The 15,808-nt window shown below is 36.9% G+C and overlaps 1 protein-coding gene across 1 annotated transcript in view; it reads right to left on the bottom strand.

Annotated features, from left to right (window-relative positions):
* Positions 1-9,530: 9,530 nt before the first annotated feature.
* The window catches only part of Pcdh10 (protocadherin 10), a 58,037-nt gene continuing 51,759 nt past the window's right edge, over positions 9,531-15,808 (bottom strand). Inside the window, exon 5 of the mRNA XM_059265146.1 lies at positions 9,531-9,920. Within this exon, the coding sequence (XP_059121129.1) occupies positions 9,850-9,920 (71 nt within the window). The 3' untranslated portion in view covers positions 9,531-9,849. The remainder of the gene's footprint in view (positions 9,921-15,808) is intronic.

Consider the following 15,808-nt stretch of genomic DNA (forward strand, 5'->3'; position numbering starts at 1 on the left):
CCATCTTCTGATACCTTCTTCAAAATCTTTCCTCAAAGACTTGAAGTTTTTGTCATACAAGTCTGTCACTTGCTTAATTGAATTACCCAAGATATTTCATATTATTTGAGGCTATTATGAAGAGTATTGTTTCCCTGGTTTCTTTCTCGGCCCTTTTGCCATTTGTATACAGGAGGGCTAGCGATTTTTGAGCTAATCTTGTATCCCGCCACTTTGACAAAAGTGTTTACCAGCGGTTAGGTGTTCCCTGATGGATTTTCATGGTCACTTATTTGTACTATCATATCACCAACAAATAATGATATTTTGGCTTCTTCCTTTGCAGCTTGTATCCCCTTGATCTCCTTTAGGTCTCTTATTGATCTAATCAAAGCCTCAAGTATTACATTGAATAAATAATGAAAGAGTGGACAGCCTTGTCTTGTCCCCAATTTTAGTGGAATTCCTTTAAGTTTCTCTCCATTGAATTTGTTCTTGTCTATAGGCTTGCTGTAAATTCCCTTTATTATATTTAGGTATGTCACTTGCATCTCTGCTCACTCTAAGACTTTTATCATGAAGGAGTGCTGGATTTTGTCGAAGGCTTTTTCAGCATTTAATGAGATGATTTTGCTTTGTTTTTTTTCCCTTTTTATTAGTTGGTTTAGATGGTAGATTACATTGACAGGTTTCCATAGGTTAAACCATTCCTGTTTCTCTGGGATGATGCCTACTTGGTCATGATGGATGATTATTTTCTCTGTGTTCTTGAATTCAGTTTGCCTGTATTTTATTGAGTATATTTGCATCAATGACCATTAGGAAAACTGGTCTGTAATTCTCTGTATTTGTGAATCTTTATGTGGTTTGGGTATCAGGGTGACTGCAGTCTCATAAAAAGAATTTGACAGTGTTCCTTCTGTTCCTTTTTTGTGGTATAATTTGAAGAGTATTGGTGTTAACTCTTCTTTGAAAGTCTTGCAGATTTTGGTGCTAAAACCATCTGGTCCTGGGCTTTTTTTTTTTTTGGTTGGGAGATTTTAATGAGTTTATTTCCTTAGGATTTATAGGTTTAGCTAAATTGTTCATCTTAGTTTACTTTTGGCAAATTGTATTCATCAAGAAAATTATCTATTTCTTTTTAGATTTTCCATTTGGTGAACTATGGGTTTTTAAAGTATATCTTTATGATTCTCTTAATTTCCTCATTTTCTGTTGTTATTTTCTCTTTTTGTTTCTGATTTTGTAAATTTGAACATTCTCTCTCTGCCTTTTACTTACTTTGGATAAGGGTTTGTCTATCTTTTTGATTTTCTCAACAAACCCACACTTGGTTTCATTGATTTTTTGGATGGTGGTGGTGGTGGTGGTTGTGTGTGTGTGTGTGTGTGTGTGTGTATGTGTGTGTGTGTCCCTTCTTTTGATTTTTCTGCTCTGAGATTATTTATTGGCTGTTTTTTTTTTTTTTTATTTTTCATGAGTGTAGTAAACCTCTGGTTATAGTTTTCCTTCTAGCACCTTCTGTAGAGCTGAATTTGTGGATAGTGTTTAACTTTGATTTTACCATGGAATATCTTATTTTCTCCATTTATGGTGGTTGAAATTTTTCTTGGCAGTAGTTATCTGGGTTAGCATCTGGGGTCTTTTAGAGTGTGTAGCACATCTGTCCAGGCCCTTCTGGCTTTAGAGTCTCCATTGAAAAGTCAAGTGTAATTCTAATAGTTCTGCCTTTATATGTTACTTGGTCTATTACAGCTTTTAATATTCTTTCTTTGTTATGTGGTGTGGTTATTTCCTTTTTGATTAAATCTATTTGGTGTTCTGTATGCTTCTTTTAACTTCACAGGCAACTCCTTCTTTAGGTTAGGAAATTTTTCTTTTTTGTTGAAAACATTTTTCTGGACCTTTGAGCTGAATTTCTCTCCTTCCTCTATACCTACTATTCTTAGTCTTAGTCTTTTCATAGTTTCCTAGATTTCTTGGATGTTTTGTTTCCAAAGATCTTTAGACTTAAGCTTTTTTTGCAGTGTACGTATTTCATTTACCATATCTACAATACCCGAGTATCTCATTTCCAGTTCTTATATTCTGTTAATGAATCTCACTTTTGTTGTTCTTGTTCAAATTCCTAAATTTTTCATTTCCGCAATTCCTTAGTTTGGATTTTCTTTATTGATTTTATTTCCAATTCCAAGTCCAGAACAGTTTTATTTATTTCCTTACACTCTTTGTGTTTTCCTGGATTTCTTTTAGGGATTTAATTTTTTCTTTAAGGATCTCTATTATCATATAACAGCTGTTTTAAGATTTTTTTCTTGTGTTTCAGCTATGTTGGAATATTCAGGGCCTGTTGTTCTATGATAGCTGTGCTTTCCTGGAGACATATTGCCTTGGCTGTTATTGATTGCGTTTTTATGCTGTTGTCTCGGCATATGGGTTTGGAATGATTAAAGGACTAGGTGCTGATTTCTGGATTTCTCTTTGTTGGGTGGGTACTTTGTTTCTTGGTTTCTGTTTCTGCTATTTCCCTGGCCCCTTCAGCTGATGCATTCACAGGGAGTGCCTGCTGACATTGTAAGCTGGGATAATGGAATGAGTAGAGGGAAGAGAAAGGGTGGAGAATGTGTTTTATGATGTGCTGGGGATGGGGCCATAAATGAAAGGGAGACCACAACAGGTTTTCTGCTACAGAGCTGAGAGTGAGACTCAGGGGATAGATCTTGTGAGCTGTGAGAGAGATGTGGGTCTGCCTGCAGCTCTCCTGTTGCCCTGGGAAGATCAGACCTTGGGTTAGCAGGGGGTTCCTGCTGGAGTTGGAGTCTGGGACAAAGAAACAAGCGGGGAGTGAATTTTAGAAGGGGAAGATTTGTGGGATCAGCAGAAGATGGGAGCAGGAATAAAGGGAAGACTGCCATGGGTATGCTGCAGAAGAGCTGGGGATGGGACTGGAGGAACAGAGAGAGAGTAGAGAAGAGGTCTGTGGGCAGCCTACCTGGCTTACTGATCTGTAGGCAGGGGGTGGCTGCTGGAGTCGGGGACTGGAAACAGTGAGAGTTGGGGAGGTATACTATGAGAGGATGGTTTGTGGGATCCACAGGAGATGTGGACAGGAGTGCTAAGGACAAGACTGGAACACTGGGTCTAGGGAAACCTTAATTTTGTTTTCATTGGAACTTTACAAAATAGTGTTAAAAATCATTATTACTAACAGTCATAATTACAATTAATTTCTTTACTAAATGTCAATTTTTAGATGGAATTTTAAGGTATGCTGCTCATTTTTCTATAGGCATAATGTCGTAAACATGTTATCAAGTTCCTTCACCACCACATAAAGTTAATTTTTTCTGTAGTCAAAATTGTATTGTTCATAGCTGAAAAAAATTAGAAAGATCAGTATAATCCAGGTCCTTGAACATATGGCTATTGGGTAATCTAAGGACATGGTTCTCATTGATAGAAACATGTTCAGATGTTGTATTAAATGCAGACCTAGCCGGGCGGTGGTGGCGCACGCCTTTAATCCCAGCACTCGGGAGGCAGAGCCAGGCGGATCTCTGTGAGTTCGAGGCCAGCCTGGACTACCAAGTGAGTTCCAGGAACGGCGCAAAGCTACACAGAGAAACCCTGTCTCGAAAAACCAAAAAAAAAAAAAAAAAAAAAAAAAAAATGCAGACCTAATATGCAAAGGTTATCTTTATTTTTTATGAAAAAGGAATACAACTGTGTGTTTAAATTTAGATTTTTAAGACACTTTAATATCCTTAAAAGTTTTGATTCTCTTTCTTCACTTATGATTAAGCTGTTTAACCCATTCAGAAAGATCCAATAGTCCACCTGCTTATCTTTTTATCATTATACAAAATGGTTTCAAATAAGAAATAAAATAGAAATCACTGCAATCATTAATGTTTAGAAATTGTTTAGTTAGTTTGACTCCTAGACACAAGTAATTTCAAGTATGGTGATGAGCACTAAAAATAAGTTTGTGACTACTTATTAAGTAACAGTATTGAAAAAGACCTACCCAGTCCTCTGGCAGTATTTTCAGTATGATGCTTGCTACACTGACAGTTTGTGAGCCAGTGTGCTAGTGAGCCAGTGTGCTTCATGTCTGTGGCTCTGATAAAATATCCTGACAAAAAGCAACATAGGGAAGGAAAGTTTATTCATCTTACAATTCCAGGTTACACTCCATCATTTTGGGGACGTCAAAGGCATACACACACAAGTAGCCAGTCATATGACATCATATTCAAGAGCAGAAACAAATAAATGGTCCAGGCTGCTCGCTTCTTTCTCCCATTTGCTTTCTTCTATCTTATATAGTTTAAAATCTCTTCTACGAATTGATGCTGCCCACAGGGACTGGATCAGTTAACAGTCAAGACCATCCCACAGGAATGCTCACAACCAACTTGGTCTACATAATTGGTCAACTGTTACACTTTTTCCAGGTGATTCTAAGTTAAGGTAAGTTGACATTGAAAACTAACCATAACAGTGGGAGACACATGATTTGAACTCAAACATTTCTCAAAAACCAAGGCAATCCACCTTTTGTACTGACCCAATGTTTGCATTTTATAAAATGATGTTTCAAGGAGATAATCTCTTCTTTGATAACATCAAACACACACACACACACACACACACACACACACACACACACACACACACATACACACACCACTAAAGCAGTGTTTACAAATCTCAGGAAAAATAGAGAGAGAACTGACAATCCTTTGTGATAATTCTTCTCACCTCCTGTACAATTCTTCTAAGGATATTTAACACACTGTGGGAAAAGTAATCATTACACCATCTGTTTACAGTATGTCAAAAGCAGTATAAATTATATATGTAATAAGCCATGAATTGTGTCAATGAATAAATAATCCAATGAGGGGGATTCAAGTATTTGGCATAAATTATAAGAAAAGAAAGGTAGAAATAAGAAAAAGAAAGAGAGAGAGAGACAGAAGAGAGGGGGGAGGAAGGAAGGAAGGAAGGAAGGGAGGAAGGAAGGAAGGAAGGAAGGAAGGAAAGAAAGAAGGAAGAAGAAAAGGAAACCTGAACAAATTACTTACTTTTAGATGTATATTTGTGTATGTGTGTTTGGTGTGTGTGTGTGTGTGTGTGTGTGTGTGTGTGTGTGTGTGTGTGTCCATGTGTGAATTGGTAGATACACAAGCACATGTGAGCAAGCACATAGAGGCCCGACGCTGACCTTGAGTACCCTGTTTCTTTGTTTATGTTTTTTGTCTCTTTCCTTCTTTTTGAGTCAGGGTCTCTAAATAGCCCTGGTTGTCCTGGAACTCATTACGTAGACAGGCTGGTCTCAAACTCACAGAAATTCACCTGCCTATAACTCAGAGTGCTGGCATTAAAAGTGTGTACCATCACTCCTAGCTCGGGTGCCCTTTTTGATAATTCTTCCCTTCACTGGCTGAACTCAAAAGTTGCCAAATCTAGGTAGTCTAGCTGGCCAGCTTCCCCCAAGGATTCCCTGTATGTACCTTCCAGTCACTAGGATTACTAGTGACTGCCGCACAAACCTAGTTGTTGATGTGGACTCTGGGGAACCAGAACTCTGATCCTCAGACTTGTGCAGCAAGTCCTTTCTTCACTGAGCCAACTAACTACTTTGCCCCCCAGTTTGTTATTTTAAAATTTATCATGACTTAGACAAAACAAACATAAAATTGTGTGATTAGGGAAGTGGGAAAATCTTGGAAGAAGTGGGGGAGGGAAAATGATCAAAATATATTGTATGAAATTTTTTTCAATTGAAAAATAACTACCCTAATGACCTTAACCCAAACTGTATTAAAAACCTCATATCCTATGTCTGATGTGCATCAAATTTTCTGCTTTATTGCATTTCAGCTGTTATTTTGTCACACAAGTTTAGGCCACATTTCTCACAGACCAATTTTCTATTTCTGAGAAGTAAGTGGAATGGTAAATCAACATTTCCCAAAATATGTCCTCCATAACTCTCATTTAGGGATGCTAATTTTGTACAAAAAACATTTTTATGGTCAGTGGTTTGGAATGTGAGGCTAAAATACTTTTAAACAAGATTGTTTTATGGAAAAACTCCCAAGAGACTGTTAATATGATAAAGAATTTGAAATCTCTCAGAAACTGATACAACATACAATGTCCTTTTGAAAGTGAAATTCCCCCTTCACTTGCTCCACCCAGTTAGTTAAAGTGAGGCTTCAATAACATATGTTGTGAGGTTTAAACTAGGAGATTTCCTGCTTTCATCTTCTCCCCATGTATGCTACTATTGATTTTTCTTGAGGAGGAATAAATATCTGCTCACTATATATAGGGCACTAAAGGCTGTCAAAAGAGGCTATTCCACTGTAGTATATTTTAGTAAGCCAATGCATTTATTGACATTACTTACAAGAACATGGATGATTCCAAGTCTGTGCATCATGGAAAAGCCCACCAAAGCATGTGAACAAGGCAGCTGTATCCCTGGAGCTTCCTACCCAGTTTGCAGATAGACACTTTGGAGAGTCTCCTTTCCCAGCAATTCCTTGATGCTTTTCTAACCTTTAGAAGTAACCTTGTAAATCTTGTTACTTTTTCTGATCCTTGTAAATTTCATGAAACTCCTGAGTCATTTTGAGCTTCCATGTCCCTTCCAGGAAAGAAAAAAAAAAAGCTACACATTGACTATATATATATATATACACTTTGCTACAAAAAATAGCTACACATTTTTATATACTATTTTATTAGATTCTAACATTTTGGCAAAAAAATAACAAAGGTACTGAATACAGAAGAACTTTTGTCGTTATACATATAATAAAGTCTTAAGTTTAATTTAACCATTAAACTCTTCCCATCATTTTTATTGATTGTACCATAAGTTCTGAATAAATCACACATCTCTACAGTCATAGTGCAAAGTGTAGGGATTTATGCCTCTGCAATAGTTTCTCTTTAAAATTCAGAATCTATTTTGGATCATTCCAATGAAACATTGCTTTGAGAAATGCTCCATCCTATCTTCTTCTTTGAACTGAAAGCATGACAACAGGCTCCCACAGATCATAGGTCACGTCCAAGCTCCAGCGTTCACTAGCCACAGCATTAAGAAATAAGTTTATGTGTCTCAGCTTGTCTTGTGTTGATGTGTGGATGAGTTCCTTTTGATGTAAGTGATGTAACAAAGAGCACACTGCTTTTCCCAGATGGACTGCTCAGACCAACTGAGAAAGCACTAGCTTCCTCACAATTATTTTTAACTTCGTAATTATTTTTAACTTGTTTTAAAGACCATTCTGGCATTTTTCCTTGGTTTGTGCTATACTATAGAGTCACACAAAAACTCATGGTTTTTTTAATCATGTTTTAACAAAATAGCATCAATTATAACACTTATCAGAAGAATAAGAATTAATGAATATTCATCAGATAATAACTATAAACATTTTATTGGGTTATTAAGAGCCTTGTAGGAATTTAGAGAGTCTTCTCTCCGCAGTAAGAATCCTAGATAAATTCATGGCAGGGTCCAGGCACAGAACGTAAAATGATACTCCACCTACATAATAGGGATTGTTTCATCAAATATCATCCCATAAAGCATTGTATATATGATCAAATTTAGATGTGAGAACTGATCTAAGTCTCTGAATTAACCAGAAAACTTTAGGAAAGATGCACAGTTTTCTAGTAGTGCAGGTAGTGATTCAGATAGCTTAGCATCATTCTAGGTCATCTATTTCCTATTTGTTCAGTTGGTTATCAAGGACAGTTCTAATTCCTTATATGCACTAATTTGTTAGTGCATGTCTGAAACATTCAAATATTCAAAATTTTGTCATTTGTCCCAGAAAAAAAAAGACATTTCAGATTGTTGTGTTTTAAAAATGACAGTTTCAGAGCAAACTGACAATTATGTTTTCCTAAAATACTACTTGAATTATCATCATTTCCTTCCATACATATTTTGAAGATTAATAAGTGGTGGGTTGTGCAAGATGTCAAAAGTGGGGAAACTCTCTAGCCTAGATTGAATGCATAACGATTACAATCCATTGCCTCCTCATTTCTCTGTGAATTACCGTTGGTTTATAAGTATTTCTTATTCAAAACCTTTATCCTCTATCTTTCATTTCAAGTGTAGCTGGTTAGAATTGCTGCATTCTGGAGACACTAGAATTTAGGTCATTTTGTTTTGAATTTTCAGAATTTTGTTGTTGTTGTTAACCAGTTTAGATGGATTTTTTCATTCATTTATAAGGAATTTAATTTTATAAGAAGGCATGCCCTTTACATAAAAAAGACAAAAAGGTTCTTTATGTATAGCTAATTCAAAAGACTAATTATGAGACCTACCTAACTGAAAGCAATCATGATATTTATAGACTATTAAAAGTTAGCAGAACATACTCTTAAAATAAAGTTAGTTTCATGTAATTTGTTCCTAATAAGTTAAGTGTTGATGGCAAGTTTTGGCTTTGCACAGACACTCTGAGCTTCTTTTAGTTTCCCATTGTTGATAAAAAGGAATGAAGGCATTTTGGATACTTTTCTTAAAAACAACATTTTACTTAAATTTCCGTGTATGTGTGTTTTGCCTGCATGTATGTATGTGCACTGGTGACTAGGTCTGCCAGAGGCAGGAATGTGATCCCTTGGACTTTGAATTATGGAGAGTTGTAACTCTGCATGTATCCACGAGAACTGAATCCCAGTCACCTGCAATACCAGTAAGTGCTGTAAATTCCCTCTCCTTTTTAAATACTCTGGACATGCCTATACTGGACCTGGGAACGTGCTTCCGCGTGGAAGAGAACTCCTTGTTTGTTGCTGAGATCTGGAAAGTTTCACTGTTGCCATGTGGGTTTTCTACTGACTTCCTGAAATGTAATGTTTATCATCTCTGGCATGATAGATTGGGTAGATAATTCCTTCCTTATAACATTCTGCTCTGTGATGGAGGTTAGGTGCCATTGTCTTCAAAAAGAGGTAAAGCTTTTGTTACACTAGGTCTCTTGATTTGCTTCATAGGTATTCACATTTTGGTACTAAAAGGATAACAAACATGAACAGATTAGGCCATTCCCAGGCAGGATTCTCTTGCTAGGGATGACATTCTCTGTAGTTAAAGACTCTTCAATAATCTGTCAGAAACTGGCTGTGCTGTGTAGCGCTGTTCATTTCTATATCCCATTTTGGATTGATGTACACGCACTTTTATATCCTTCAGCTCAGTATAACATTTGGCCTTTCATGTTCTCAGTTTAAACTACAGGGAATTCAAAGATATTTCAAAGTGTAATTATAACAATCTGCATATAAAAGGCTATATGTCCTACAGAGGGTTTTATGAAAAAGTAAATGCTTTCAAAGAAGAAAATTAGAAGTAATTCCCACAACGGAAAGTCACCAAAGTTAATGCATATTTCATTTGATGGGAACATTTTATATTTTTAAGCCAATATATTAATATTGTGTGTGTGTGTGTGTTGTGTAAGTGATGTAAAGTAGAAGCGAAAATTGAAGAGCAAAGCAAAGAAACAACAAGTGCACATTATAGATGTTGTTTGAGAAAACAGCCACATCACACCAGAAAAGTCAATGCTTATAGTACTGTAACAGACAATATGTTTCTCAATTATCTATTGTATTAGCTATCTATTGTTGCTAAACAAGACTCCCAGGAAGAGAGCAGCATAACCCTTCCACATTTATCTCACAGTTTGTGTGGTTTGGAATTAGTGCAGCTCAGTTAGTGCCCGGCTGAAGTCTCCCAGGAGCTTTTCAGTCACGCTGTCTGCTGGGTAGCAGTCTTATCTGAAACGCCTCAAGTCGAGAATCGGCTTCTGAGCTCAGTCATGTGGTTGTTTGCTTGCCTCCATCTTTCGTCAAATGAGCCTCTCCACGCAGCTGCATCCACAGCATTTCTGCAAACAGCACAAGAAACAAACAAACAGTATACAAGGAGCTTCTCAAAGAGGAAACCATAGACGCTGTTCTATCCTGATGTCACAGAGATGTCCCCTGCCTCCTCCCACTGTGATTTCTCAAAGCTGGTTTGTTATACTCCACGTCCCTTCAAGAGAAAGGTTTGAATAACAGAGGCTGCCTCTCTTCATGTGTCTTTTTATGCAAAGTCATTTTCTGCCTTTAAAAATATACAAAAGACCTTTTAAGATGGAAGTCCTATAATAATTTTAAGCTGAACAAACATATTGTTTTTTAAACAAATTCTTCAGCTATATTTTTTCAAACATTTTGCTCTTCAAATTAAACTTTTTGAATTCAGCAAGTTGCGTACACTGAAAATGATGAAAAATGACCTGCTTTTTAAAACGCTTTTTATCTTTTGAGGGAGGATTAGCATTTAAGAAATCTCAAAAACATAATTGTGTGGTTCTAAAGCTAACAAAGTGCTTAGCAGAGAAGTTGAGTAGCATATGGTTATCCTAGTCCCAAACAGTAAACTGTGTCTGTATGTGCCAATTCTTAATTACCAGCTCATTAACACACAGGTGTCAATTGCTGGTGGCAAAGGCAATACCCACATGGCCTAGTTTCTGTCATGCACAGTGTAATTAAATTGACCTCCAGTGCTGAAGCTCGCTAGTTTCCTGTTACCATTTAGACACTAATCTCAGGTCCTAATCAAATTAGAACAATATGGCAAATAAACCAATGTAACAAAAGAAAAATATGCTATTTTGTGCTAGTTTTTAAAATAAATCTTCATTTGAAAAATATAATCTTAAAAAGAGTTGTCTATATAATCACTAATGCAAGACATAACAAATAACAATGTATATGACACATACTGAATGTTAACAAGACCAATTTACATTTGATAATAAGGGTACAGTTGTTGCAAAACAAAAGGAAAAAATAAATTATTATAAATGTTACATTTAAGTAAATGAATTGTGTGTGGTATGGTTTTCATTGTTGATATGTAATGAAAAAAAACGTTGTTTACTTTTACATTTCGATTATTCATTCAAATGTTATTTTATCTCAAACATAACAACTTTCCAATAAAGCCACAGCAAGAATAAAAGCTATACTAACAGGTATTTTACAGCTAGGGTTTCAAAGCTATGAAGGGTAGGATTATCTCCTGATATTCTTCTCTGGGTATCACAAGGGTTTGCTCACTATGTATAAATTTCATTATCAAACTTCTGGTTAAAGAAATTGGAGAGGTAAATTTTTGTACTAGCCTTTCTTCCTCTTAAAATTTTCCTAATGTTAAAAAAAGTTAAAAAAAAACAGAAGGAGCAATTAAAGAAACATGAGAAAGGAGGTGGGAATGGGGGGTGGGCTGGGGGAAGGTGAGGGGGGCGGGAGGGAGGAGAAAAAGGGAATCATTGGCTGATATGTAGAACTGAATTGTATTGCAAAATAAAAATAAAAAAAATTTTAAAAAAAGAAACATGAGAAAGCACCCCTTATATTTGGGGAACTTTAAGGCACAATTGGGTGTGCCTAACATAACAATATTGACACGATTTAATTCTTAGTGACAAACAGAGTAGAAAGAAGATAGAAGATTTATTGCACAGAAAATCCCAAAGGCTCAGAAACTGATCCTGCAAATTAGCTGAAGAGTGAGAGTGAAACTAAACCAAGAGCAGGATCAGAAAATGCCATTAAGATGTCGTTAGACCTCCCAGACGCCCTCATCCACCTGCACAGGTAGGCGGTCAAGTGTTCACACGAGTTGGAAGAAAGGCTTATCCTTTTGGAGGGTAACACAGACAGTGCCTAGATTGGAAGACAGCAGGCCGAGTTTAATGTCTGATCATCATACTAGACATCTGGGTATTCAGTCTCCCAGGTTTCTTTTACCAATTAACTTTGAGAGTCCAAGTACTAGGGTTATGCTTCTAGGCAGGAGAACTTACTTAAGGAAAATAGACCTAAACACAGTAATGTGAATTCCCTAATCAAATGATTCCACTAAAGGACTCTATATACCTACATACTCAATAAATGCTTCTCACCAACAGTTTACCATTCAAAGTATACTGTAAAAATAGTCAAGTGATACATTTCTATTCTTTCTTATTAAAATTATGTCCAAAATTTAATATGTGCCAGAAAAATCTGTACCAGTGTGTTATCTTCGTTTATATAGCAGTTTAACCATAATTCCAAGAAAGACACGCTATTCACTGAGATGTCTCTCATCGTACATCCAGGTGAATAGGAAAAAAGTTTAAACATGTGAAAAGAGTTCAAATAACTGTGTCAAGGAATATAAAAGAAAACTTCTTAGAATTGACATTATAAAGGTAACAATAAACTTTTAAATCTAATGGAAGTTTAGACTACAAACATCTTAGAGGATGAAAAATCTCAATAAAAATTAGAAGATAAACATGCAATAAACAGAACCTATGTTATTGTGGAAAGTAGATGTTGAAAATAAGTAATAAAAAGACAGAAGTTAGTAGAGGAAGTTCAATCTGTAAGGAATAAAGAATCTGGTAAGCAAAGATGATGAAATAATAACTTAAGAAAATTTTCAAAATCATTTGTTTCATTTGTAGGTTCAAAGAATTCACCAGGTGCCTTCAGTGTGAATTAAAATAGATACACATCAAATTCCATGATATTATGAGCTTTCAGAACTTGATAATAAAAAGATTATTCCATGCATTTATAAAGTTAGGGGCCCTTCAGAAAGAGTTGATTTATAAAAATATTCTACTTTTGTAAGACAGCATGTTGACCCCTCTCAAACAATCTAAGAATGGAGAGTTAAGAATGACAGCAGCTCTAGTTCTCAGAAAGCCTCAGGACTGGTTGTTGAGGCCAGCCTAGTGGCTCTGTCTTTGCCATTGAATTCAAATGGTCCATAAAGATACCCCCACAATAGACTGCTGGCAATGGTCGAGAGACAGCCCGAACTGACCTACTCTGGTGATAGGATGGCCAAACACCCTAATTGTCGTGCTAGAAACCCCATCCAACGACTGAGGGAACTGGATGCAGAGATCCACAGCTAGGCCCCGGGTGGAGCTCCAGGAGTCCAATTAGCGAGGAAGAGGAGGGTTTATATGAGCAAGAATTGTTGAGACCAAGGTTGGATAAAGCACAGGGACAAATAGCCAAACAAATGGAAACACATGAACTATGAACCAATGGCTGAGGGGCCCCCAACTGGATCAGGCCCTCTGAATGAGTGAGATAGTCGATTGGTTTGATCTGTTTGGGAGGCATCCAGGCAGTGGGACCGGGTCCTGTGCTCATTGCATGAGTCGGCTGTTTGAAACCTGGGGCCTATGCAGGATCGCTTGGCTTGGCCTGGGAGGAGGGGACTGGACTGAGTCTACCAGGTTGATCTCAGTCCTTAGGGGAGGCTTTGCCCTGGAGGAGGTGGGAATTGGGGGTAGGCTGGGGGGAAGGGGAGGGGGGCAGGAGGGGGAAGAACAAGGGTCTCCATAGCTGATATATAGAACTGAATTGTATTGTAAAATAAAATAAAATTTAAAAAAAAAAAGAAAAAAGAAAAAAAAATGGTTCTCAAGGATTTTCATCCTAGTTACCTTTAGCTGTCAAATTGACATGGCCTAGATAAGAGAACCTTAACTGAGGTATTGCCTACTTCAGATTGGACCATGAGCATGTCTGTGGGGGATTGTCTTGATTGTTATTGATATGAAATGACAAAGCTTACTGTGGGAGGCACAATCCCTAAGCAGGCATTCCTGAGTTATATAAGAAAGCTAGCTAAGCTTTAGTGTGTGAGTCAGCAAGTAGAATTCCTCCATACTTTGGCTTCCAATTCTGGTTTCAGTTTCTGTTCTGACTTCTCTCAATGATGGACTGTGGCCTGGAAGTGTAAGTTAAACCAACCCTTTTCTCCTTATTTTGCTTTTGATCAGGGTGATTTATTAGTGACAGAAATAAAACTAAGACAGGTAACAAAAGTCCACACCCAAGGCCACCCATAGCTGAGCCCTACACGTCTGTAGATGTCAATCATATGTCTGCACAAACCACTCTGAAGTAATGTTACAGGCAAGATAGACTGTGGAAAACTGTTCTACATCTTCTCAAAAAGCTAAATTTTCCTAATATATGACTGAGTCTGTGTGTGAGGGTTTGTACCTATGCACACACTGGTGACCTAACCCTGGACAGTATGCATACTTACTCTATGATTAACCTACATCCCTAGTCATTCAGCCATATTTTCAAATAAAGTTGTCTTCCTCATATCTTAAATTAATTGGCCTGTCATGCAGCTAGAATCTGGACTTGATTCCTATAACAATAAACATCGGGACTTCGATAAGATAAATGAATAGCTTGGTTTTGGGGTCTGCCACAATTCTATAATATCAGATAATAGATATCATTATATGTGTCATACAGAATATTTCTCAATCACTTAAAGGATTGAGGTGTTATTGAGAGTGATGATGACATTTACTTCACTTCTCAAAAAAGACAATGTTGATATGTATGTGTGTGTATGTGTATGTGTTAACAGGTGTGTGCAGATACATATGCACATTTGTGAATGTAGGAGCTATAAGCCAGCATGTCTTGTTTTCTATAACTTTCCAACTTATTTGTTTGAGACAAAGTCTCTCACCGAACAAATAACTTCTAAATTCAGCTAGACTGCCTCACCAATAAGCCTTATGGATTATTCTAGCATTTCTTCCACAGAATTAGGATTACAGGTGTGTACCAACTCTCCTGTCTTAGTGGAGGTCATCAACGTAGGTCTTCATGTGACATACGCCCATAAAGACTGAGCCATGTCCCTGGACTCAGCAATGTTGAGTTCTTGAAAAGAACATCAATCAAATTTCATGTCCCTAAACAGACAGTTTAAGTGGGATCAACTATGACTTCCTTAGAGAATGTCCATTTAAATTTTGGAGTGGGAAGTTAATCCTTCTTTGTTAGAGTTATGGAGTGTTAATAAATCTACATTCCCGGTGGTATCCATTGGCTACACTAATTGTACATATGTCTCTCAATTTTCTTTGTTTTCAATGCCAAAGAACACCTATAAAATGCATGTTTTTAAAGAGTGTGTATCTATATGGTCTTCTTCTTCGTCATGCACTTATTTTTCATCTTATGAGACATTGCTGCTTTCTAGAAATCTCAGTTCATCTTCAAGTGCTAAATTCATATCAAGGCGTTAAAGATCTTATGGTGATGCTAGAGACAAGAGCCTTGATAACTGGCACAGTCAAGAGGATGTCCAACAGTACCGTGCAGTTATTACCTCCTCCTGACATCTAGTGTCCTAGCCAAACAGTTTGGTTCTTTGTTTGTTTTTGTTTTTGATTTTTGATTTTTGATTAAGGAGGCTGGGCATAATTGTTCCTTCTTGCTCCAGAATAGGAATGACAACCAATGTCTTCCTCATCTGAGTTTCAGTGAGACTGTTTTGCTCTGTTCCTGAATGCAGCCACAGTGACACTCTATGTGGTGTTTTGTGTCCTCTCACATGGTGTGATAATATATGACTGATACTGTTTTGTCTTTCTTGTCTGTCTATCCAGCATCAGGTATATGTGGTATCTACTCCCATAATCTGAGGGTAGGGTTTCTTCACCAACTAATGGTGTGAGTGGTTGGAGATTTCCAGAACTCTTTTCATCCTTTCTTATTTTGCTTTGTGTATTTCACTAAAGTAGTTGAAGTATCATAATCTCTCTTTCACAGAAATTAACTCCAATATTAGAACTTTCTCTGTTGGAGGGAAGCACATTGAAACACAGCATATTTACAGGGAGGTAAAAATAACTGAATGATCTAAGGCAGTAGTTCTCAATCTGTGGGTCTC

The sequence above is a fragment of the Peromyscus eremicus genome, chromosome 6 (assembly GCF_949786415.1).
Source record: "Peromyscus eremicus chromosome 6, PerEre_H2_v1, whole genome shotgun sequence".
NCBI classification, from domain to species: Eukaryota; Metazoa; Chordata; class Mammalia; order Rodentia; family Cricetidae; genus Peromyscus; species Peromyscus eremicus.